The following is a 26,306-nucleotide window of genomic DNA, read 5'->3' as shown; positions in this document are numbered from 1 at the left end:
TTATAAATTAAATGTTGTAATCTAATGGCAGCTCTACGTATTCGCAGAGTTGCTCTTTGTGCAGGGTTGATCTGATGAAAAAATGTCATGCGAAATGTCATTTTGGCATTATGCAAATATGACATTCAAATGTTGGTAGCACTGGTGTGATATAGGAAAGGGGGTCCGTGTAGAGGGGAATGGCTGTTACATTTACTGTTTCTTCCACTTTTGACGAGGCAAGTAGGCAAGCAGGGCGAAGATAGAATTATCATCAGGTCCAGTGAAAATAAGTGGAAAAATTCACTTTTTCCTCTCAAGGAATATTGGAGACAATAAATTGTGATATGATAAGAAGTTAATGAATTTTGTTCAAATAGTGATTGATTGCGTTAAACAATTGTGGAAAGAAGTGCTCTCAGCGAAAAAAGGAACCATTTTGCGACTGTAGTGCAGTTCGAGACAGTCGTGTCGGGCCATTCCTTTCTTTTTTGCGACATAATAAATACAGTGACTGAGCATATAATTAAACGAAAGTGTCGAACAATTACACAAAAACTAACAGCGCACATTTCAGAAACGCAAAATATAAACGAAAATATTCGGTTTGAACAATTCTCTTTGTGAACGGAATTGTAAACGTGTAGTAAAAAAGAAGAGTGCTTATTCAAGGTGGAAAAAGCAGCAGTTGAAGAAACTTACATTTACTGTGATTGTATTTGTTCAATTTGATTTTGTATCTGTTGAGATCATTTTCGCCACCACTGCTACAAAATGAGTGGCGGCATGCCAGAGCTGGGCTCTAAAATCAGCCTTATTTCTAAGGCTGATATTCGCTATGAAGGAAGATTATATACCGTGGATCCTCAGGAGTGCACAATTGCATTATCAAGTGGTAAGTACACATTTGTCACCTATGATTCCAAAATGATTGTAAGCGAAGAGACAAAAATTCCCACCGGAGTACTGTTATCAAACGGTATTTGGGTTTCTCTTTTATTTGTGAAATTCGTCGTTCTGTAAATCCGTATTTTCCTTTCGTTCATGCGTATTCGCAAATGTGTGTGTTCGTTTCTATTTTCTTTATACCTTTAGGTTTTGTTTGTCAAGTTGGCATCATTTTTATTTACCGCCATTCTTTTTTCGTACACAATTTTTTTTTCATATTATGGTACAATTCTTTCTATCCTTTGGTTTCTTAAAGAAGGAAAGCAACGTCTTTTCGACATTTTATTTGAGGCGAATACATTTTTTAGTCTCCCACTTCTTGTATATCCCTTTGAACAAATTGTTATTGTCGTAATATATGGTATTGCATTTGCAGGGTTGTATTTTCTTTTGTCTTGTTTGCTCATCCCTTCGTTGGTTTCTCTTTAGTTTAATTTGTTGCTGTTTATATTCTATATTTCTTTATATCTCTAACGGTACAAGTTACAGTTATGCGCTTTGGATTGATTTCAGATTATGATTTAATTTGCTTTTTAACATATACCTGTAGAAAAATTACCAGATGGGCATATTTGTATATACATACATATATATTAAAAAAAATTGGGTAGATTCTATGTATCGTCTCATATTTTTTTTTTTTTTTTCAAATAAGATCACCGATTCAAATAAGATGCTATTGGATTAAATCTGCGATGATAATTTTCTTTGTGAAGATTGGGCCTACACCGGTCCCAAATGCATTTAGCAATTATGTCCCACCTTTGTGATAAATGAGCTAGCATTTATTGTGTTTTGTAGTTTAACTTGTTCTCCCTCAGTAAACCCCGTTTACACTGCTCTTTAAATCCGGATTTAATGGCTCGATCATTTGTTTTCCTTTTATAATATTCATAATTCAATAACGTCTTGACATTCTAACTCGACTTGACCATGTCCGTCCGTCTGTGTGTCTGTCAAAAGCACGCTAACTTTCGAAGGAATAATGCTAGGTGCTTGGACCTCAATATTCCAGCCTGTGTTGTGCTCACAGTTATCCCGTGCCGGGCATATAGGTCCATGTTTTGATACAGCTGCCATATAAAACGTTCCTGGATCTTCACTTCTTGCGCCTCTAAATGGCGCAATTCTTTGGCTGAAATTTTGTATGTTGTGTTTTGTTATGACTTTCAACAACTACCTATGCCAAGTATGGTCTAAATTGGCCCCCATACAAATCGATCTTCCGATTTTAGTTATATAGGGCGTAGTTTTTAGCCGAATTGGCTGAAATTTTGCACAATAATTTCAACTATTGTCGCCAACATCAAAATCAAAATCCATTATCCCCGGCCGAATTTAACACGTTTTCTTGTTTATTCCTGTTTTTGCTTCATACGCGTTCGGCACAATAAGAATTTGTAATATTATTAAGGGCGCTATTAATGCTTGGCAAAATTGTCAATTTTCATACGATTCATCATTTTTGCTATCACACCTGTTTGTTATTTTCGTACAACATAACCTAAAAATGTGAGCAAAAGCTGATTTTTTTATGCGAAAAAATTGTTGCAGTTGTGAGAAGCTGGTTAAATCATAATTTGTGAAAACAATTTAATTTGGGGTTACTTTCATTCGGTTGATAATAAAAACAGCTGATTTCTTTATGTTTTTGCCAGAAGGCTAAGAGCACGCTCTAATAATTGCTAAATTTGACATGTCATGTCGTGTAATAGAGCCTTAAGTAGCGTTCCCTTGTCTTGCTTTCGGAATCGTTTAAAAACCCATTGTGTACTAACACTATTTTGACTTAATATTACACTGGGATTAATTATTTTTAAATTCTCTCTTTGAGTCCTTGGCGTGAAAAAAAGCATATATTTATTGTAGTATTTTTTTCACAAATTTTTATTTGAATTTGTTCATGTGAAAAGACGACTAAAAAATACTATCTAGGCTAGGCTCTCAAAGCTAAAAGTTGGGAAATTCAATACTATGTATATACACACAGAAAAAAAATCTGTTTCTATCACAGAATTAATTGATTAAATTAATTTTTTAATTGAAACTGCTTTAGTAACGAAAATGATAATATCATTCAAGGTTTTTCGAACAGTAATTGATAAATTTTTCAACTAAAAAAATTGCATATTCAATTAAAAAAATGATTGGAACATTTTCACTTAATTTATTATTAATTAATCCAATTAAAAAATGTTTGGTATTTTTTCAAAATTCGATATAATTTCTATATTTGGTGCATATATGTTAACCTCGTAGAACATGAACTTGAGGTGCGTTGTTTGGGCAAAGGTCCGTGGGCAGCTCTATTAAAAATGTCCCCCGCCGGAGTTCTCCATAAACTTTGGGTGCCGGGTAGGGGTGCTCTATAGATTTGTTGTTGTCATAGCTGTGCGTTGTACACTGAGGCAGTACACAGAAAAAATACCATGGCAGCCGGTTGTACGTACCGTATTGATCCGATGGATTCATTCATCGGCAACGTCAATGGTTTAGACAGCTCACGCACGTTACGTGTTCTGTTTCACTGTCAAACATCTTAAATTTGGTCTATAATTTAAACATGAATCGTCTTACAAACGAACAACGACTCAAGATTATTGAATTTTATTATCAAAATATGTGCTCTGTTACGAATAATCATCGCGCGCTTTTCCATTTTACGGCGAAGCTCATTTTTGGCTTAATGGGTACGCAAATAAGCAGAATTGTCAATTTTTGAGTGAAGATAAGCCAGAAGAATTACAAGAGCTACAAATGCATTCAGAAAAGTCACAGTTTGGTGCGGTTTATGGGCTGGTGGCATCATTGGACCGTACTTTTTCAAAGATGATGCGAATCGTAAGGTAACTGTAAATGGTGAAGTATTGGAAGACAACATTGAAGCATTTATTCGTTGGATACAGGACGAAATGTTGGAAAGAGTATGCCAAAATTGGACTAAGCGGATGGACCATTTCAGGCGCAGTCACGGTCAACATTTGCATGAAATAATCTTCAAATATTAAATTATATGGAGCGTACTATTGATTCAAATAAATATATGATGTTTGTAAACTTTCTATTTACAAAATTATCAATAAACATCAATGATATCCTCGGCTCTCACTGTAAACAATAATATTTCAGATGAGATTACAGATTACGGCAGAAATTCGTTCGTTAAGAAAAAATATAGTGGAAGTATAGACTTGATCTTAGTCACAAATAATGTTTGATCGAAAGGACAATCAAAAGATAATTTTTCCGTAAACATTATTTAATAAAATACATTTTTGTATATTTTAATTTGATGCCGCCTTTAGGTGGTAGAAATATATGAAGTGAAGTAAGTTTCTTTCTTGCTGCAAAACAAAAGAAAAGTACTCTTAAGGGCATAGTTTCAACCAGAAAACATCTTTTATGACAAATCCTACTGACGAGTTTTGTGGTACCAAAGGAAATCGCGATCTAGGAAACCAATCAAATGCTATTGCAAAGCAAAAACACATTTTGTGCCTAACTTAAAGACATTGTTTTTTGTACTTCTATTTGTAACAGAGAAAGATAACCCTGCGGTCTGAAGCCGTACAATATCCGATTGTATGGAAGATATATCAATATATTGTCCGATGTTGCCTATCTTTGAATTTACCCTTTCTATGGACGAAATAGTAATCTGTACTTCGTTGGAGGCCGCCTATGAATTTTAATCTCCGTGCTCGAATACTTGCGAGAAAAGCCGAAAATATGTCCCTTTACTGATATAATCATGCTGCATCGTCTTAATATTCAGAGCTGCAACTTGGTACAGATTATTTTTTTTTTTACCCAGCGTGGGATTCAGTTCGATTACATAGGCCGAACTGACTACTTAATGAGAGTAGTTATTACACAATTTGTTCAAATTTTACAAAAATGTGCGAAAATGGTCTATATCGTATCAGACTTGTTAACATTCTAATTTTTTCCTATGTTCACTATTCCAACGTAATGCTTTTCACAGTGTTTTTATTTTTATTTTGAAATAATAATTAAATAAATTATAATTTACGGAGAGATATAAAAAACCTATACTTTCTCTTTTTGTTGATATTTTTTGTCTAGCCACGCTACTTTGACATATATTTGACTCATTCTCACTTCTTTTCGCATTACATATGTGTGAAAGGGGACGCAATATAATCTTGGTCAATGCACAATTTATAAATACTATTGAATAACCAATCCCATGGAAGCCGGTTGTACGTACTGGATTGACCCGATGGAGTCCTTCGTGGGCAAGGGCTGCCCCCTCAGTGTACAACACACTGCCAGATCCCAGTGGACGCGCCCCATATCAGTCAACAGAATCAAACAGACGAAACGACAGAAAACAACAAACCGCTACAACAACAACATCTATTGAATAACAACTTTATTCGTACAATTAGAAATATGTTTAACATAGGCCTTGTTTACGATTCACTTGCCGTGATACAAAATAAAATAGAATTTCTATGTCAAAAATTGTTAATGCAAAACCGGCTGCCATGGGATTGTATGATGTATTGTAGGTTGTTGACTGTTGCAAATGGGCCATTTGGTCCAGATTTATTTTAGCCTATAATACTAAAAAAATTAAAATACTTAAAAACTATTTCGTACTTCATTTCTGAGTACGGAATTTCAAACTGTCAACTACTCAAAACCATGGAACGTATTGTGGACACCATGATAAAGAGTAGGATATCCAGTGCATTGCTCAAATGCAAACAGCATGCGAGGCGAGGAAGCTTGTTGCGGTCTATACGACCGATCAACGTGGGAACATGGCCGTTGGTTATTTAAAGGCGCACAATATCTGGCCTTATCTTATCGACCATCATAGGCACTCAGTATTTAAGCAAGAGCCGGTGCCACCACACACATTGGAGCTCAAAGTTCCAGTCTGTGTGATAGTCGTAGTTATACCGTGCCGGGCCATAATACGGTCCTGCAGGCGAAGATCCGGGCGATCACTGAATGCGTGAGGTATTAACGCGAGGACGTAGAGTATGAACGTCTTTACGGACAGTAAAGTGCATAAGGGCAACGAGTAAAGGGCGTGGGCTACGAATGCGCGGATGCAACCCTCTGGAACAGCGAAAGGGTCGGTAGGACGCCGAAAATCCTATGGGGAGATCCAGGCTTAGCGTCCGGCTTTCGCGTCTAACAGATACCGGCACTTAGGTGCCGACACAATACCAGACACGAACCAACTTAGGGGCGTGGCTCGGAAAACAATTAAGGATTTTGTAAGTAACACGGAATTTCTAACTTAGATTTTAGAGGAAAATTATAAAAAAAATTGATGAAGGAGAATTGGTTCCCAGCATTAGGAAAAATTAATTTTATCGTTGCGTTATACAACTTATTATATTGCTGTGCTCACTGAAACAATAAATGGAGGCGAGTCTTAAGACTAACCAATGTTAGAGATAATTAAATAATATCCTTTTACAACTGCAAAATTTATAAAAACTTATTTACAGTCGGATATTCCAAATTCAATTCAAATACGAGTTGAAGATACACATTAAATTGCCAGCAATCTTTCAAAATTATATACAAGCTTGTCAAAAGCCCACGACAGGCATGCAAAAAACTGCAGACAGCTGGAGGGCAAACCATCTCCAAGAGAACTAAAGCGAAATTTGGTCCAATAACCTTTGATAATGTCGCTAAGGACAACTTGGTGATAGCGTTTGCCAACAGAAGAGAAGAGAGTTGCTACCTAGGATCTAGTGGAGTGGGGGATAGTCAATGAATTGTCATTGGTTTCCGCCGACTTCCTAGCAGAATTTTCTGTACTTTCTGACTATACAGATTGTTATCGGAGCCAATTCAGACTTAAAGTTTTTGGGATAAATGTTTCGATACCACGGAGTTATTCGTATTCTGAATAAAAAATGGGAGACGAAAGGATTTCAATCCCAATTTTTCAACCACTGACTGAAAAAAGATAGACTAATGAGGCGGGATGGCAAGCGGAAACATGCATGCTAAACATGCACGTATTCAAAAAAAATGAAAATACGCTCCACTTAAAAGGAATTTAATTTCTAATGCCAATCAAAAATCAATCTGCTGATTTTTTGTTTCAATTTTTGCGTTGTTTGCGCAAATAAAGTTCGCGAAATTAAAATTTTTTTATTCATGTAAGGTTTTTGGCTGATGTTATTGAAAGCCAAAATATTTCATCAAAAATTTGAGTTTTTTAATTCTGTTTAATTCCGCTCTGTTAAATTATTTTTTTTTTTTTTATAAAATACTAGCTCAACCGGGCCCGTTCCGCTGCGCTTTCTTTAACTCTATAATATTCTTTTATGTTTGGGACACCTCGCCCTGAATGAGGATATCGAATTCGCCGAACGCGTTCGAATCCTGGCGAGAACATCGGACAAAGCGGTGTTTATCCCCTTCCTGACCATATTCGTAATCTACTCCCGAATACCTTTCATTTGAGTCCCATATTGTCATGATTGTTAAATAAACCTATATTAAGGGGTTTTGGGGCTGGGGCAGCCCCCCAGGTACTTGGACCCAAATTTTATTATAAAATTCGTACTCTACTCTTGAATACCTTTCATTTGAATCCCATATTGTCCCGATCGGTTCACTTTTATTTTTGGGTAGTACTTTTGGGGTAAGGGGGAGGGTATGCCCCCTCCCGATATCAAAAAATTATATAGCTTATGTTTCCTTCCAGACCAACCTACACAACCTACACAATTTCAAGGTAATCGGTTCAGCCGTTTTTGAGTCTATACGGAACAAACAAACAAACCGACAAACAAACATACAAACAACACAAATTGAATTTTATTTAAAAGATTAACAGAAACATTTCTCGATGTATTGCCTAAATTTTTTCTAAGGGCCGGTATGCACCTCAAGCGGAACAGAGTATAGAAAACAAAAGTATACATTCCTTTGGTCGATCTGCCTCACTTTTTTGCTGATGACTTGCACGTGGTGCAAAAATGATCCAAGCAATAGTCAATGAAACAAAAAAAAAATAAATATCCAATGCTTTCAATGTCGCCCTGTAATACAATGCAAACCGAAAATTTCACTTATGATTTGTCATTACATTTCTTATAGCAACGAATATTTCGTTTGAGGTGCGTACCACCCTTAAACAGGAACTTGAGAAGTGATATTGCTTTTGTTTTTTTTTTTTTTTTTTTTTGAACAAGTTGTCATCTATTTGAGATGCATTAAAGAAGCATATTGATGTATTTTTTTTTACATTTTAGTTCGCTCCTTTGGAACGGAAGACCGAGAGACCCAATTTCAAATTGCGCCTCAAAGCCAAATCTACGACTACATCCTTTTCCGTGGCACCGATATCAAGGATATTAGAGTAATAAATAACAGCCTGCCACATCCTAATGATCCAGCTATAATGCAAGTACAATTACCAAATGGCCAGCACGTTATGCCACACTTATCGATGCCCACCATGAATCCCCAAGTACCACCCATGGCAGCAGTTGGGGCGTATGGAAATCCATTTGGTTCCATGGGCGGATTAGGCGCAATTGGTGGAGCAAGTGGAACCGGTGCTGTACCCCAGTCATTGGCACCTGGAGCTGGAGCTCCAGGGCCATTTATGATGGGCAATCAACAAGTGTCATCACAGCAGAAACTACCGCAAGGCCAGCATTCGCAAACACAACAACAACAAAAGCAACCAAGTAAGTAGCTTAAAATATGCCGATGGCACTTTATGTATGACATAAAAAAGAAAAGAGAACCATACCTTTCGGTTCTCGAAAATGCACCAATTGAGAGACGATTAGAAGGAGGCACCTTTGTAAATGTATGCTCATGTCCATAGGTCTTCAGTGACAATCAACAGAGTGATTGCGGAGCCTCATGTCCATAGTTTATAATCCAAATCCTTTACTTTCTCTTGTACAGGCAGTAATACGACGGATACCAATCCTTTGAGTACATCATTATTAACTACCGTTGATAATGTTGGCTCGCCTCCATCTTCTAATGCAAACAGTAATAATGTGCATAATAGCAACCCGAATACAAGCAGTAAAATTGGCAGCAGCTGCAACATTGGTAATAACAACGTTGGTCTTTTGGGCATTGGTCTCAGTTCAGACGGCAGTCTCCTTTGTAATATAGGCTTAGGAGGTGGCGGAGGTACAAGTGGTGGTCTTATTTCCAATAGCTCGGCTGCCACTTCTGCTACGGCTGCATCTGTTTCCACAGTCCAGAAATTGTTAAATGCGTCGGTCTTAAATGAGCACAAAGATCAAGGTGTGAGGGGTAAACCCATTTTAAATATCTTTCTTTCAAACAATTTTCATACACCGACTTCATTTTTTCTAGTTTCGTTTTTCTTTTTTTTTTCTTTCATATAAGTTTGGTAGTATTTTTCGTTCAATTTTTGTAGATTTGTAGTCGCCATTTTATCAGATGTTCTCGCAAGTTTTCTTAAAAATAATGTAAATTAAATTTAAATTCAATCAAAGAAAAAAGTACGTCACTTTTTCTTAATTCAGCCCAATGGTCTTGGTTTGGCCACTTCTGCATAGATCGAAAGTGTGCTTTAAGAATTTTAATAAAACTTGGAAAGGTTTTGGAGTAAATGCTTATTTTCACCGCAGTAGAGCTGGCATACATTTTTTTACATGTTTTCAATTTCGAAGCCTTTGGCAAAATTTGAGGTTCATGTGGCAAGTACTTTTATCGATTACGTCTGTCAAAAATTCAGTTTGAAAGCAACGTGGTGGATTTAAACCATTGATGGACTCCAAGACAAATCCGCACATAAACGCTCAGAAGCCCACATACAGAGTAAATAATTTTTTTTGGTTTCTTTCGGCTGACACATTGTTGCCATTTCATGAAGTTACTTCATTAAGTTGATCGTTCGAGTTTTACTGTCCCTCCTATTGTTTTTTATTGTTGATCTTTCGATTTGTGTTAGTATGCCCATCACTGGCTTCAACTCAAAACGCTGGTGAACACAAGACAGTATGAAGATTGCGTTTGATTTGTCAGTTCCTAGATTTATAAATACTGGAGTATAAAGTTGATATGGTTATTGTTGGAATGCTCTTGCCTAGCTGAAATCAATAGGAATTGATTTTGCTTCTATTTAGAATAGAAAGCAAAATAAATACATTGGGCAGGCTATGGAGATCGTGATTTCGAAGCTAAACAAAACTTCTTTCGGTACGATACGGATTACATACTTCCACCTTCTCACTAATTAGTGAGCTGTGCAATGGTAGAAGCATGCCTCTTTGATATGAACATTGGATCATATCAGGATACCTTTATTCTGGCGCTGTAAGAAAAGGAAATTGGTTTCGGCTAGACAAAAAAAAAAAAAAAAAACAACAATAAATAAAACAACCAAATAATAAGTGGCGCAAAAACAGATCGATATTGTTAGATTTAGTTTAGGTTGGATGAGGATGACACCAGGAGTTATTATTGGCATAAGATCAAATTAGATCCGAAAAATGGTTACATGTATGTAATTGTATGTAGTTGGAACAAATTTGATACAATTAAATATAGATGGATACAATTTCAGTCCGAAAGGACTCGGCAATAAAAAATAGCTTGAACTTGAATCGCACAGTACTCATTGGTATGTGAGAAGATTGCCAAAATCTTTCATCCTAATATGTCACTTCTCTTAAAAAAGTTTATACCACTTTTTAATAGTTTGAAAGCTAAAGGCTTGTATATAATCTGATTCAATCGAATAAAATTCTATAAAAATAGATCGAATTATGTGTAGGACAAATTTGAGATAAAATTGTATCCATTTATATTTAATTGTATCAAATTTGTTCCAACTACATACAATTACATACATGTAACCATTTTTCGGATCTAATTTGATCTTATGCCAATAAGATCCTCTTTGGGGAGAAGGTTTATATGGCGGCCATACTATTTTCTCAAATGGCACAGTACCTTATAAATGTCGCCAGCATTATGAGGTGGTAGCCATAGCAGAAACATTTTTTCGAATGTTCTTGCCTGGATTCGAAACCAATGCTAACCTCTGCACCACGGTGGCCACCTACGAATATCTATGCATTAACATTGCTTATAAAGGACCCCAGCCCTTTATAAAAAGTTTGTATTCTTTTAGTCATCCCATATAGAATTTATTGCAAAAACCGCCCATGGAACAAACGACTTTGGAAGAGGATGAGGGGACATTACCAACTCCCGAAACGTCCACTAATGATGTGTTTGTTCTGTGTCTGATCCGTCTGTGTGCCTGGCAATTTCTTTTGGGAGTTAAATTAAAAATAGGCGCAAGATGTTATTCAATATATCTGAGGCCGTATCTTTTCGGATATAATTATATATAGCAAATATATTTATGTCTATCTCGAAACTGAGTGTCAGATATTGGAGAAAAATCGTAGAAGGTCGAGGTGGCTGGACATCTATTCTACGTTCGGCTGGAGGAATACATTTTCTGTAATGACCAATAAAAGTAAAATGTATATCTTTGCCAGATAGAATTATACATATCTACTAAATTCAAATTTCCCCAAGAACATTTCAGAGGACTAACTCTAATCAATGAGTGCTGCCTGCTTTAAGTTTTAAGCCCTATATATCTAGTACTGAAATATAGCACCAAATATAGTTGGTTACGGCAGTACCGGTTTAGTCCAACCAGGTATAGAAGAATTCTGGGTCTTTCTAGTGTTAAACATACAGTGATGAAAAAATATTAGGGAGAACAGTTAGTAAGAACATTGAACAAAAAGAGTAAGTAAACATGGTTTCTTCTGTCAACGGCTGAACTTGTTTATTCGTTGGTCTGTTAAGATTTTAGCGGTGAACTTAAATCCTCGTTACGATGATGACTGTCGATAAATTCGCTTGGAAAAAATAATAGGGCGCTTATCAAAACGAAAATACTTATGAATTGTCCTTTTTACCTAACTTAAAAACTAAGAGGAGAGAAAAACAAAATGCAAATTTTGCCCATGAACATTCCACTAAGGAACAGGGGCAAACTTCTCACATATCAATGAGTGCAGTCCGATTCAAGTTTAATTTCAATGATAAGGGGCCTCCTTTTTATATCCGAGTCCGAACGGCGTGCCGTAGTGCGACACCTCTTTGGAGAGAAGTTTTACACGGCATAGTACCTCACAAATGTTGCCAGCATTGGGAGGGGAAATCCACCGCTGTAAATTTTTTCTAATGTTCTCGCCAGGATTCGAACCCAGGCGTTCAGCGTCATAGGTGGACATGCTTACCTCTGCGCTACGGTAGCGCATAATAGGGACACTTATCAAAACGTTGTTAATACTTATGAATTGTCCTTTTTGCCTAACTTAAAAACTAAGAGGGAAGAAAAACAAATGATCATTATTCAATCGTAGCTTTGGTGCAATATGTCTTTCATAAATTAAAGCTAAAAATGTTTCGTGGTAGCGAAATATGTTTGTCCCTTTTGGGGTACATTTTTTTTATGCAGTTAAAAATCTCAGGATTTTTTAAAGTTTAAAATTTTAGTATGCTAAAGGAATAGCCAATTTGAAAAACAGCCTCAATTAGATGTAACAATTTATTTTGCGGCCTTATTAAATGTTACGTTTTATGATTTTAAATATTTTTCTTTGGTTTTATGTATAATTTTTTTTTGACTACACCATCACACATTTATTGAAAATTAAAGTGTAAATCTTTTCTTTACCTTCAATTATAATTGAATGAAGTTTCCGTCATAGACATGCTCGCTGGAGCCTCGAGGTCAACAACCCCTATAAGTTTAATATCGAGGAAAAGTCCATCTGCTGATATTGGGGTACAAGTGAACCAACAGCAGCAACAGTCACATCAACAACATAATCACAATCAAAATCAGCCCCAACAACCACATCATCATCATCATCCGAATCAACATCAAAATAATTCAGGCCATGGAGGTCAATCGCGTGATGCTGGACACAAGCGACCAAATTATCAAAACCAACGTAATGGGGGAGGTGGCGGCGGCGGTAACACCCAACGTAATAATCAACACAATCCACGTGATCGCCGTGATTCGGGTCGCATGATGGATAATTATCACAATAATCATGACGGTGGAAACCGCAATTCCTATAATCCACGTGGTAATAATCAGGGTAATCAAAATCGGAACAATTGGAATATGCATCGTGGAAACATGCCTAACAACATGCGCAATAACCGCGGCATGCGCTCTCAAGTAGTAAGTGTACCTTTCAATTTTAGGACCACACATTAACAATGTTTTTTTTTTCCACACTCTATTGTAGGGATTTAGATCGTCAAGCGGTCCTGGTGGAATGCAAAAGCCTCCTCGCAATCCCATCAAGTTCGAGCAAGACTTTGACTTTGAACAAGCGAATAACAAATTTGAAGAATTACGCTCTCAGTTGTCCAAACTTAAGGTGGGCGATGAACCCAAATCCGAGCAGGTATCTTTTTTTTAATTTTTTATTACTATTGGCAAATAATTTTTCAGGGCATCAGTGTACAAAGTAAAGCATGCTCAATTTTGTTTGCAAGCACTCAATTGACCGCAAAATTGTCATTTGAAAATGTTCATTTAACGATCGATCAAACGACGCTTGAAATACTCTCTTTAAGTATTTATTTTTAATCCTCTCAATATGTAAAAAATAATTTTTTGGACTGAATGATAGGTGAACATAAAATAAGAAAACTTAAATACTTTTTTATATCATTGCTGTTTCAACAACGACTGAAACAAAGAGCATAGGAATACGTGTGACTTGCCATCAACACTATGTAAAGGGCTGGACATTGCTGCAATAGACTGACCAACGGTTGAACCCACATTCATGAAATTTTCAGGGATGGTAGAGTGCGAAACTTATAAAATACACTACACCCCAAAGTTATGCCCCAAATGAACATGTATAACAAATGAAGGGACAATATGGTATTCTTATGAAAGGTATTGAGAGTTAAATACGAATATAAATTATTTTCAAATTTGGACCATGTCGAAAGGGGACCGTTAGGTTGTAGCGAAGCACACCGGGCCAGCGTCCACAGGTTGCGGATAGTGGAATGCCTAATACGAAGTAACTGCTACGGAAATCGTGGACAATCAGCGGTGTCGAGTAGAGAGTCTCATGAGAGGCCGGGCGGCACCGGCTCTTGCTTAAATACTGAGTGCCTATGATGCTCGATATGACAAGGCGCCATTAAATAACCAATGGTCACCTTGTTCCCGCAGCGATCGATCCTTTGGACCGGAACGAGCTTGCTCACCAAAAGGAGCTTGACGAGGTTTGGCACCTCCACTTGGAAATGTGGCTACAACAACTTAAAAATTAAAATTACAAAAGGAACTACTCATGGTATTTGGATACCAAATATTTGGTATTATTTGAATATATCCATTAAATAAAGTAGAAGCAATATTACTTTAATTGGCTCTGATAGAAAATTTGTTCCATTGGCCGAACTTAGCATAGCCTTCCAAGCGCCACGATCTTCTCGCTCCTTCTAAAATATCTGACACCAAGTTTCGAGATGCCTTTCACCACTTGATCTTGTCGTCATACAGCTCATAGAGTTCGTGGTTTTTACGTCGCCGATACTTTACGAATCTTTCTCTTAAGCACTCTAAGCACTGCCTCGTCGGTACTTTCACAAGTAGCCATGCCTTGGAATCATATGGCAATGCGGGTAGTATCAGTATGTTGTATATAAAAGTAATATGACAAAATATAAAATTACAATCATACAGTTGAAATTATCAACACAGCCAGACAACAAAATAGACCCACTCGACTCAGACCCAGATCCCTCTGGACTCACTTCCCTTAGTCACAGAATTCCTGGATTTGGATATTCAACAGAATTATACAGACGAAAGATATAAAACAACAGCAACAACAAAATATTAGGATACCCCACACCTCTTTAAGAAGAAGTTATATATTGGCTAATAACTCTCCAATCCTGGCGAGAAAATTCAAAGCTTTCAGTGCCATAGATAGACATTCTCCCCCTCTGCGCCACGGTGGCCTTTACTCTGACTCTGACAATTCCTATCATAAAATGTTTTTAAAAATATCAGTTATCACATGATAAATAATACATCAATCTGTATGGAGGAGGAGGAGGGGGTTTTCGGCAAACCCGATATGGGATTGTCAGCTTTTAGTCGATTTGTATTGCAAAAATAATTGATAATAAATTGCAAAATAATTGTTTATTCATCTTTTTTCTTTATTTTTCTTGCGTGTATCTTGTCATTTCAACATTCTTCACATCAGTCACATTGAAAAAGTGATTTTGGTTTTAAGCCACTTTAAAGAAGATGTATTACTGACTTCTATCGTGTAAACTTAGCACTGGACAAGGTAAATCAGCTTTACCACCAAAGAGTTTTGACATTCTCGAACTGTAGGCCATTGGTTCATGATGTAGTGTTTACGACTTTATTTTCTATTTGTCGAAGTGGGAGTGGGAGTTGCATACAACATTGAAATAACCAATTTCATTAACTGGACAGGAAGCTGACTGACTAAATCGTCTAAGTGTACACCAAAACAAAGGTAAATTGACACTGCTTCGCAAGCTGGGCTGCTTTCTGGTGCAAATGTCGATGCGGTAGATATTCATAAAGTAAATGTATCCATTGATGATTCTTTTAATAAAATTATGAATTTTATTTTTTTTTTTCTTTCATTTTGTTTACAATCAATACCAACTAAATACAAACTATCAACACTACCACCATCACCTCCGCTACTCCAAAAACATGAAAACCATTCGATTGGTTTGAATGTGATGTTCAAATTCCTATATATTCCCACATGCATGGCCGATTCCCAACGTCAAACAATTCACCTGTGCTACACCATTACCCGTTTTATAATCATTCCCTCTAAATTGTGGTTTTTTGTTCGAAATAATCCAAACACTACCATAAAACCTGCGCACAAAATTTTATTGAAAAATGTCATCCTTTGATTAAATACATTGTGATATGGCGAAAAAACTAAACATAAAAATTTTAAAGTGTTCTTCGCCTACTCCTACTACTTCGCAGATGAATGGTGAAACAGATAAAAAGGATGATTCCGGAAATGAGACTGGCGCCGGCGAGCATGAGCCTGAGGAAGAGGAAATCACTGTGGGCTATGATAAAACCAAATCGTTTTTCGATAATATATCATGTGAAACTGCCCAAGACCGTGCAAAGAATAAAAATTATGATTGGCGTCAGGAACGCAAGCTTAACAGTGAAACGTTTGGAGTTTCCTCCACAAGACGTGGGGGGTAAGTTATTCATGTACACTTCACCGTTGAAAATGTAATAATATTAAATTTTTCTTGTTAGTTATCGTGGGCGTGGCAACAGTTATTACAGTCGTAATGTGGGAAATTACAATGGCGGCGGTGGCGGATATAATCGCGGCTACCGTGGTGGCAATAATTACCGCAACCGAAGCAACAATCGCAGCAAAATGCACAATCGTGACGCTAATAGTAATACAAATACCAACGGCAATGTGATTGCCTCCAGCGTCAATACAACTACTCCCACGGCCAATAACGAAACTGCAGCTAATTTGAAAACTCAAACTCAACAACCGTCTACGCCTGGTTCGTCATCCATTACCAATTCAAATACAGCATCTACATCCAAAACTGTATCCTCAGCTTTACAAGAGTCTAAAAATCAACCGCAAATGGCGGCTGTTGGCGCAGGTGAGTTTATTTCTTTTTTTAATTGAGAACATATAGCCAAATATCAAAAACGGGCGATAAATTTAGTTTGACATGTTGCAAAATATTTCTCGACATTTTGACATTTTTAAAATTAGGGATTGTCAAAGACGAAACATCTTTACTAAACCTTATTCCGGTTGACCATGGCGTTATCGAATTTCGATATTTTTACAAATTGCTATTATGGCCCGGCACGGGATAGATGTATGTGAGCACCACACTGGTTGGAATATTCAGCTCCAATTTGTGTGGTGTTCATTGCTGTCACGAGAAACTTAGATGTGAGCTACAAGGCGCGCCCAAAGGTTGCGGATAGTGGAATGCTCCATACAAAATAGCTGTGACGACAGTCGCGGACAATCTGCGGTATCGAGCGGAGAGTCTCAGTGAGAGATGGGGTGGCACCGGCTCTTGCACAAATACTGAGTGTCTATGATGCTCGATTTGGCAAGGCGAGTTATTGGCGCCTTGAAATAACCACTGGCCACGCTGTTCCCGAGGCGGTGGGTCCCTTGGACAGGAACGGGCTTGCTCACCTACAGGAGCTTCACGAGGATCGCCACCCCCACATGAAAATGTGGGTACAAAAACAACATGTCTGTTGAAGTCGAAAATTCATATAATTTTTGGTATCACGTATGTAAGTCGAATTCGATTGTTATTCGATATGTTTATAGCGACCTTTTCGGTCGATAAAAGAACAAGAAATAATTTCTCCCCCGATTAAAATCCTCCTATTCTGATTGAATGGGGAGATGAAAAATTTCGGAGTGAGATTATCGAAAACAGCTTTTTTTTTGGCTAAACCAAGGCGTTTTTAATAAGGTGACCGCATCGCTACAACAAAACATCTTTTTTTTGGAACTTGATATGTCAAAATTTGTAAGCAAGGGGAATAAAATTCGCTGTGCCATTTCACATCTACTTCGATCCAAGGCGTATTTAATAAGGAGGGCACATCAGCACAGCTTAAAGGGAAATTAGAAGGAACTCTCCAGCCCATCTGGCCGCCGTTTTGTCATGCATTTTGGCTTCTTCATTCTAATGTCTGACATTGTACTGACGTAAGTGTTATCTGGTTTTTTTTTTGCGTTTTTTCAATCTTTTTCGAGGCGACACAATGGACCTAAGTTCCTTGACTGAAGCTTACAGCGATTAAGGTTGTTAACCGAATTCAAAAATGAATTGACATATCAAGTTCTATCAGCTGGGTTGATGCGACCATTTTGATTTGTTTTTGATGAGAAAGTATAATTTTTGTGCATAGTAAATTGTTTTTAGATAGTAAAAAGTTGCCTTTTTTAATAAATTACATTAAATTCGTACTTTTTTTTTATCCCAACTCCTCCCTTCCATTTGTTAGGGCGAATTTTTCCCAAATTTAATCATCTCATTCTCCCTTTTATTGTGATTCAGAATATCAACCTTTTTCCCCTGGGAGGAGATATTTCCTTCTTTCGAAGTTCGTTTAGAATAAGGGAAGAGGGAGTAGAGAAGAAACTCTCAGGGAATTGGTATAGGGCTGAATAGTTATTATGAGCTACATATATTTGTAATTTTACTTCTAACATACCTTTCTGAATACCCTTAAGGTATGTTCTGATTTCTCAAGTATTTGACCCAACTGTTTTATTACTTCCTCCTTCCGCTATTTGATTTGATTTTGGCCAACAAAAATGTGTCAAATAAACGTGTCTGTTGTGAATACAAAATCAAGAATGTACGAATTTGACATAGTCATTGGCATAAGTATTTTGACAAACTAATTTTCGAAGAGTTTAAATTACAGAATTTTTTCAAATAAAATTTCATTTTCCTAATATGACTTAAAGTAGTCATAAATGGTTATTATAAGAATAAATACCATGGATCGCATTTGTCGATTTCTATGCGCAGTATCTCCTCTTAGACAAACAAAGAATATTGAATAAGAACTGTTGTGTTATTGGAGCAATATCCAGTTATAGTCCGGTTCGAACTATAATTGACTACTGAACATTGTAGAAGTCATTGTGTAATATTTCAGTTCATTCGGATAAGAATTGCGCCTTGTAAAATCGGGAGATCGGTTTATATGGGAGCTGTATCAAGCTATTAATCGATTCAGACCATATTGGACACGTATGTTGAAGTTCATGAGAGAAACCGTTGTACAAAATTTCTTCCAAATCGGATGAGAATTGCGCACTCTAGAGTATCAAGAAGTCAAGATCCCAGATCGGTTTATATGGCAGATATAACAGGTTATGTACCGATTTGCGCCATACTTAGCACAGTTATTGGAAGTCAAAACAAAACACCTCATGCGAAATTTCAGCCAAATCGGATGAGAATTGCACGCTCTATTGGCTAAGGAAGTCAAGATCCAAGATCGGATTATATGACCGCTATACCAGATTATGAACCGATTTAAATAATACTAAACACAGTTGTTGGAAGTGATACCGAAACACTTCGTGCAAAATTTCAGTCAAATCGGACGAGAATTGCGCCCTTTACAGGCTCAAGAAGTCAAGACCCAAAATCGGTTTATATGGGATTTACAATCCCAACCGACCTTCACTAGTAAAAAGTATTTGTGCAAAATTTTAGCGTGCTTTCGACAGACATGGCTAGATCGACTTAAAATAACAAGACGATCAAGAATATATATACTTTATGGGGTCTCAGACGCATATTTCAAGGTGTTACAAACAGAATGACGAAATTAGTATGGCCCCATCCTATGGTGGAGGGTATAAAACTGATCCATAATGGCATAGAGCATAGCCTAGCCGTAAAATAAATGGCTTGCCAATAAATCTATCACCAGAGGAAAGTAAAATTTCGTTAAAAAACTTATTTTTATTTTATCTTAACCCACTCTTCGATTCATGTGGACCAAGTTTCCCCGCCCGTTACATGTAACCTATCCCCTATCGTCACCTAAAAATATGTTTTTTTTGTTAGAATTCGGAAAAAAATGACCGCCATCTAAGAGAGAATAGACAAAGAATTGGCTCAGTAGTGCCTTGAGTATAGGTAACATATAACGGGCGGGGAAACTTTAACCAAAACAATTGAAAAGTGAATTAGGATAAAATATTGATAAATCTTTTAACGAAATTTTACTTCCCTCTGGTGATAGATTCATTAACTAATCATTTTACGGCTGGCAATGCTTTATGCCATAAGGGACCATATTTTCTATTACAATAGATTACGCCAAATACATTGAGTGGTTGCCACCAAGTCCAGATCTAGAAATTAAATGGGTCTAATACAAGCAAAAACGCTGTAATTTATTGACAAGCACTAAGAAGATGCAATGGCGGAAATTTCAGTTTGACGACGAAATATCCCAATTTATTTCAATAAAACTGTTGTAAAATCCTATCGAAACGATCCGCAAAAGTCGCGCTCACACTTCTAAGCTCTATTTTCTAATAATTGGATCATAAAATTTATTATGCTTTATTTATTCTTATAATAACATTTCATACTTGCCTAATATTTGAATTAAAATAAATATCAAGTTTTATATTAGACCATTTATGACCACTTTAAGTCATATTGGGAAATTTCAATTTTAATTTGAAAAAATTCTGTAAGCTAAAAAACTTGTGTCGATGACTGTATATTGGGCGAAAATGAGAGAACAATCTAGTTCAAATATATGACTAATCTGAACGTAGAAATGCAAATTTTGCCATTGAACATTCCACTAAGGAACAGGAGCAAACTTTTCACATATCAATGAGTGCAGTCCGATTCAAGTTTAAGCTCAATGATAAGGGGTCTCTTTTTTTTATAGCCGAGTCCCAACTTCGTGCCGCAGTGCTCTCTTGGAGCGAAGTTTTACATGACATAGTACCTCACAAATGTTGTCAGCATTAGGAGGGGAAAACCACCGTTGAAAATTTTTTTCTGATGGTCGTGCCAGCATTCGAAACTGGCGCGAGGTTAGCGGGCATGCTAACCTCTGCGCTACGGATGTTGATAAAATTTGGATGTTGATAAACCAACAACTTCAAATTGTGGAAATATGAGGTGGTAACACTCTTATTATTTTGAACATAGAATTTAAATGGGTCTGATGTAAGCAAAAACGTTGTAATTTTTTGACAAACACTAAGAAGATGCAATGGCGGAAATTTAAGTTTTACGACGAAATATCCCAATTTATTTCAATAAAACTGTTGTAAAATCTTATCGAAACGATCCGCAAAAGTCGCGCTCACACTTCTAAGCTCTATTTTCTAATAATTGGATCATAAAATTTATTATGCTTTATTTATTCTTATAATAACATTTCATACTTGCCTAATATTTGAATTAAAATAAATATCAAGTTTTATATTAGACCATTTATGACCACTTTAAGTCATATTGGGAAATTTCAATTTTAATTTAAAAAAATTCTGTAAGCTAAACTCGATAACTTTGTTTGTTAAAAAACTTGTGTCGATGACTGTATATTGGGCGAAAATCAGAGAACAATCTGGTTCAAATATATGACTAATCTGAACGTAGAAATGCAAATTTTGCCATTGAACATTCCACTAAGGAACAGGGGCAAACTTTTCACATATCAATGAGTGCAGTCCGATTCAAGTTTAAGCTCAAAGATAAGGTGCCTCTTTTTTTATAGCCGAGTCCGAACGGCGTGCGGCAGTGCTACACCTCTTTGCAGAGAAGTTATACATGGCATAGTGCCTCACAAATGTTGCCAGCATTAGGAGGGGAAAACCACCGTTGAAAATTTTTTTTGTGATGGTCGTGCCAGCATTCGAAACTGGCGCGAGGTTAGCGGGCATGCTAACCTCTGCGCTACGGTGGCCTCTGAACGTACCCTTAAGAAAAAAACTAAATTTGGATGTTGATAAACCAACAAATTCGACTTTTGGAAATGTGAGGTGGTAACACTCTTATTATTTTGAACACAGCTGTAAATCGACATACATAATAAGGGAGATAAATAAGAGGTTAAATAATAGCAGCGCAGCAAAGTTAAAAAACATTGATTTTATTCGCATTTTTCATATGCAATGGAATTGAAGAAAGAAGGGAAAATAATCTATTAAAAATGTAAGCAGACGAAATCCTTTATTTTGCAAAATCTCACATTAATAGGCCACTCGAAAAATTGAGGAGCATACTGTGGTAGTAAGGTAAAACATGGTGGATGAAATGTAATGGTTGGGGTAATTTTTTACTATAGTTGTTGGTCCTATATATTGTACCCGAATTATCATAGCTGCATCGCAATACATTAAAATACTTCAAATACACCCCAATATATAGTTCAGATCGGTTTATTTGTAGATATAGCTACTAAAAAGACCAACATTTTGTTATACAGTATTGAACAATGAGTGTCCAATTGGTCCAAATTAGAACATATTTCGATATAGCTGCTATGATGGAATAAATTATGAATTTTTCACCGGATTCTGACGAAAGGTGGTTTACACATATACCCGAGGTGATGGGCATCCAAAGCTCGGCCCGGTCGAACTTAACGCCTTTTTACTTGTTTTTTTTTTTCTTCAAAGTTAGAAAAGTTGTAGTTTGAAAAGGAAATCAATGTTTAATTTATTTTTCGCTCACACACCAACCACTGTAAGACGCGTGTCGTCCTGGGCGAGGGGACTTTTCAATCACATTATTAGGTGTCGAGGCTTTAAGGGCCGTACATTGGTATATTGTACTTACGTACGTCGAATTTATCGCGAAAACGTGTTTACGATGTAATTACGACACTTACCAAGTTCAACACCGTTCGCACTTCACGTTCTTTTCCAATGCTGTGTTTTCGTTGTAGTGATGAATTTTTTGTCCATACAACTACAATTGAATGAAATCACCATAATTTATTTAAATTCGAATTTAAAGAACCAGCTGCTATTGCCACCGAGTATTGCAAAGAATGCATTGAATTGGAACATAAATTCGAGTTAGGCCCATCCAAGTTTGAACTGGGGGGTCGCTGGACGACTCCTCTTTTTAGAAAAATGTTACATGGTTGAAGACCTCACAAATGGCGTCAGCATTAGTGAGGGAATAACAACCGCTGAAAATTTGTTCTAATATTTGCTTCGTAGGTGGACTTGTGTAATGATATGTAACATAATTAATATATTAAAAAAACGGATCTAAACGAAAGTTTAAAAAATAATATCACATTTTTATTATTGCTGTTTTTTTAGGCCAATAATCCATTGTGGACAAATGGAAATTCCACGTTAAATAAGCATCAAATGGAATTCGTTTTGCGAAAGAAACAAAGAAACATCTATGAATGATGATGAAAATACTTTAATTGCATCAAAGGTATTTTTAAACTGCTGACGTCCTTCGCCCATCTACGAAAAAAAAAAAATGAAAATTAAGAAGTCACATGTAAATCGAGTAAAATCAACAAAAAGAAACAAACGTTTTAGCATAATCTTACTACTTTATATAAAAGATGAAAAAGAAAAACAAACAAGTTATTAATGGAATATAAACACTTTTAAAACAATCATTGAAGGAATGGGTCAAACAAGGCGGCACATACAATTGAATCATACTTCGATTACATAATGATACAAAATAAGTAAACATTTTAAGATGTTAAAAAAAAACATGCATACATACATAAATAATTATATATAGCGTTTAGATACAAAACAAAAAAAAATCAACAACAATGATAAGGAAAAGGATAAAAAGAAAAACTTTATATATTGAATGAAATTTTCCAAGAATATTAAAAAAAAATAATAATAATAAAAATTGTAGATCTACTTAAAGAAAATAATTAAAGAAAACAAAAAGGCGCTTACACTCATATTAAGAAGAAAAAAAGGAGATTTAAATATGGAAATACATCTACAAGACATATTTTTTTAATTAATGAGAAAAAAAAGATGGAACGAAAGACGGAGAGAGAGACAGTGTTGGAGAGAAGAGCAGTTCGAGAGGATAATTTCTACGATGATTTTTTTAGCCATAAAAAGTCATGACATCTATTTTGAAAAGGTGAACTAGCATTTATTGGAACATCCAGCTAATGATTACAGAAATTTTGAATATATATTATTGTAGAATCCAATCTTAAATATTTTTTTTGCCAGGTTAAAAAGAATAAAATCTACAATTACAATTATTGCAGGTACAGATCAAATAAAAGATGTTTGCAAAATTCGAAAGGATTATTATTTCACGCAGCATGGTATATTTTTCCGATTTTAAATCTTTAAAATGGAGAGTGAGCTTTCATGAGTTTTGCGACATTTAAATCCTACATTAATTAAACCTACATACATATAAATATATGTCATAAGATTCCTATGATTAAATTTTAATTTGTTTAACATTTAGTTTTTAAGCTTTTCCATTATAATGTCGAAACGACCTGTATTTTCCCCTCACCCTTAAATCCTAACCTCATGCTACAAAGAAACAAAAGTACTGAATAATCGAAACTAATCAAACGAATAACACCCCAACGATATTCTCAACATAAAGTTTAATGAAAATCAAATTCTAAGAATTGTATTGATGAAACCCTCTCTAGATATTAAAAATGTTTCATATCATTTAATTATTATGTACATTACTACAAACACACAAAAAATCACACCAATGTTGAGAATTTTAAAAAGTTTGTTGCCAATAAAGTTTTCCAAAGCAGCTCCAACATGCATTGAGCTTCTATGAGATGAACCGAAAATATGTTTCGAGATCTTTTATTTACAATATGAAATAAGCTAAAATGAAATGTAAATTTATGCGCTGCTTGAAAAAAATTTAAAAACTATGCCTCCTGTTTCCTTTCCACGAATCATATCCCCTCACCCCTTCTCTTCTCACATTAGCCATTAAAATATTCTCAAAAGGTGAACAGCCATCATTAAATGGCATGGCTATAGACATTTCTGTCAGCTTTTGTGTTAAAATATTAACAAAAATGAATTCAAATGTTCAATGAACAATGCGCCAGTGCAAAATTTCCTTTTTCCACTACTATTTGTTTTATTAAGTTTTTTTTTTTATATTTTAAACACAAACGTATTCCCTTTCTTCGGGTATGAGTTTTTACCCTGTCGTTCGTAACACAATAATAATAATAATAATGTAGCAAGAGAATGCTCAAATTCCTTTATAATATGCAACTTAAACTCATTCACATTTAACTTTTTAAAGTTACATAAAATTTTGAATTTACAAAAAGCTCACTCTCAACAACACAGTTCAGCTCATAAAGTTTCCCAAAAGAGTCCAAGTAAAACTATCAACCAATAATTTAAGTACATACGAACGTTGAAGACAGCAGAGATAAATACGAAAAAGAATGTAAGAGAAAAAAAAAACAAATAATAAATAAATACCCATTTATGCAATTTCTGTGTAGCAAATGAAAAGAATGAAAAAAATATTTTCATATTAACAAAAAATGTTAATATTTTACGTTACAAATCACCAAAAAGCAAATGAAAAAATCTACAGTAAATGTTTAATAATGATCTTTTTTACATATACATATTAAAAAAAAACTGTACATTAAATTATGAGTTAATTAATCATTAAATTGTAAATGCACATTTCAAATCGATTCGTTTTTTTCCATTTCGCTACGATATTGGGAAATATATTTTCCAAACGATAATAGATTAAGTCGTTTGTGTGTTTCTAATTTAATTTTCGAACCATTATTTCATTTGGCTGTTGCTCTTGTGCTTGCACTAAAAGGTTAGATTAGGCTGGATGTGGATGACACCAGACATTACCAGCCCAATTCTGAAAACTCCCTGGGAATTAATTTCTCCCTCGAATAAAATCCTCCTATTCTGATTGAATGGGGAGAGGGAATTTCGAATTCTCGAAAACAGCTGTTTTGGTTCAGCTGTTTCATTTTGACTAAACATTTTACTATTATTTTTTTTTTTGGAAAAAGAACATAAAATGAAAAAATAAGCAAAAATAAGTTATTAAGGTTGCTAAAAAAGTATGCAAATATGTTAACTGTTGCTTTTGTAATGTTTGTTTTAATTTTTGTATTTTAATAGTGCACAATTAGGACCTACAGCTTGTCGCCATATTTCTGTGTTGTGATAACAACTTTCCGTCTTCATCCAACAATTGTTGTCTAAATTAGATGCTTCCAGAGTGGTCTGGTCTGGTAGACAGATAAATTGTGGCGTGTTGTCTCTGGTTGCATGCGGGGCACACATCCTGCATGTTGGCGTCTTCCCTTGCCAAAAGGAGTTAAGGTGGCTTAATCGTAGTATAGAGGTTTGCTTCTTCTTCGTCGTCATAAATGCTGTGGTGGTCTGCCTGATACGCCGTTTTATCTAAAGGCCTACTTTTATGGAACTAGAACTTGAAGATCTAATCGACATTTCCGGGCGGCGGTCGCTTTTCTTGGTGGTTGGGACGGCTGCTGGACATAGTGCTGCCGAAAAGCGACATATGGACTTATGCTGCCAAATGTGACGCCAAGTATCTTTGAATAATTGCCCACGAACATTCCATTAAGATAATACAAGCAGAAGACTTCTTGCACATCATTGAGTGCTGCCCGATTCTACTTTAAGCTCAATGATAATGGACCTCCTTTTAGTATCGGCCTCGGAACGGAGTGCTAATAAAATTGAAAA

The 26,306-nt window shown here is 35.8% G+C and overlaps 1 protein-coding gene across 10 annotated transcripts; it reads left to right on the top strand.

The window, feature by feature from the left end:
- The first annotated feature begins 173 nt into the window (after window positions 1–173).
- LOC106090126 (protein LSM14 homolog A) lies at window positions 174–24,379 on the top strand. 10 transcript variants are annotated; one of them, XR_009396648.1, is made up of 9 exons: window positions 175–874; window positions 8,187–8,627; window positions 8,854–9,207; window positions 12,660–13,156; window positions 13,224–13,385; window positions 15,971–16,230; window positions 16,292–16,662; window positions 22,872–23,685; window positions 23,819–24,379. XR_009396648.1 is itself a non-coding variant. In XM_013256213.2 (8 exons), the coding sequence occupies exons 1-8, from the start codon at window positions 754–756 to the stop codon at window positions 22,877–22,879; spliced, it is 2,211 nt and encodes a 736-aa protein (XP_013111667.2). In that variant the 5' UTR covers window positions 174–753; the 3' UTR covers window positions 22,880–24,379. The 10 variants fall into 10 exon arrangements, 9 of the variants coding, with proteins under 9 accessions (XP_013111667.2, XP_059217204.1, XP_013111676.2 ...); XM_013256213.2 differs by having other exon boundaries at window positions 174–874; window positions 12,660–13,153; window positions 22,872–24,379; XM_059361221.1 differs by having other exon boundaries at window positions 174–874; window positions 16,001–16,230; window positions 22,872–24,379.
- Window positions 24,380–26,306: the final 1,927 nt, after the last annotated feature.

The sequence above is a fragment of the Stomoxys calcitrans genome, chromosome 1 (genome assembly GCF_963082655.1).
Source record: "Stomoxys calcitrans chromosome 1, idStoCalc2.1, whole genome shotgun sequence".
Classification (NCBI taxonomy): domain Eukaryota; kingdom Metazoa; phylum Arthropoda; class Insecta; order Diptera; family Muscidae; genus Stomoxys; species Stomoxys calcitrans.
The sequence above is the reverse complement of the archived record's forward strand: the minus strand, read 5'-3'. Positions and strand labels throughout refer to the sequence as shown.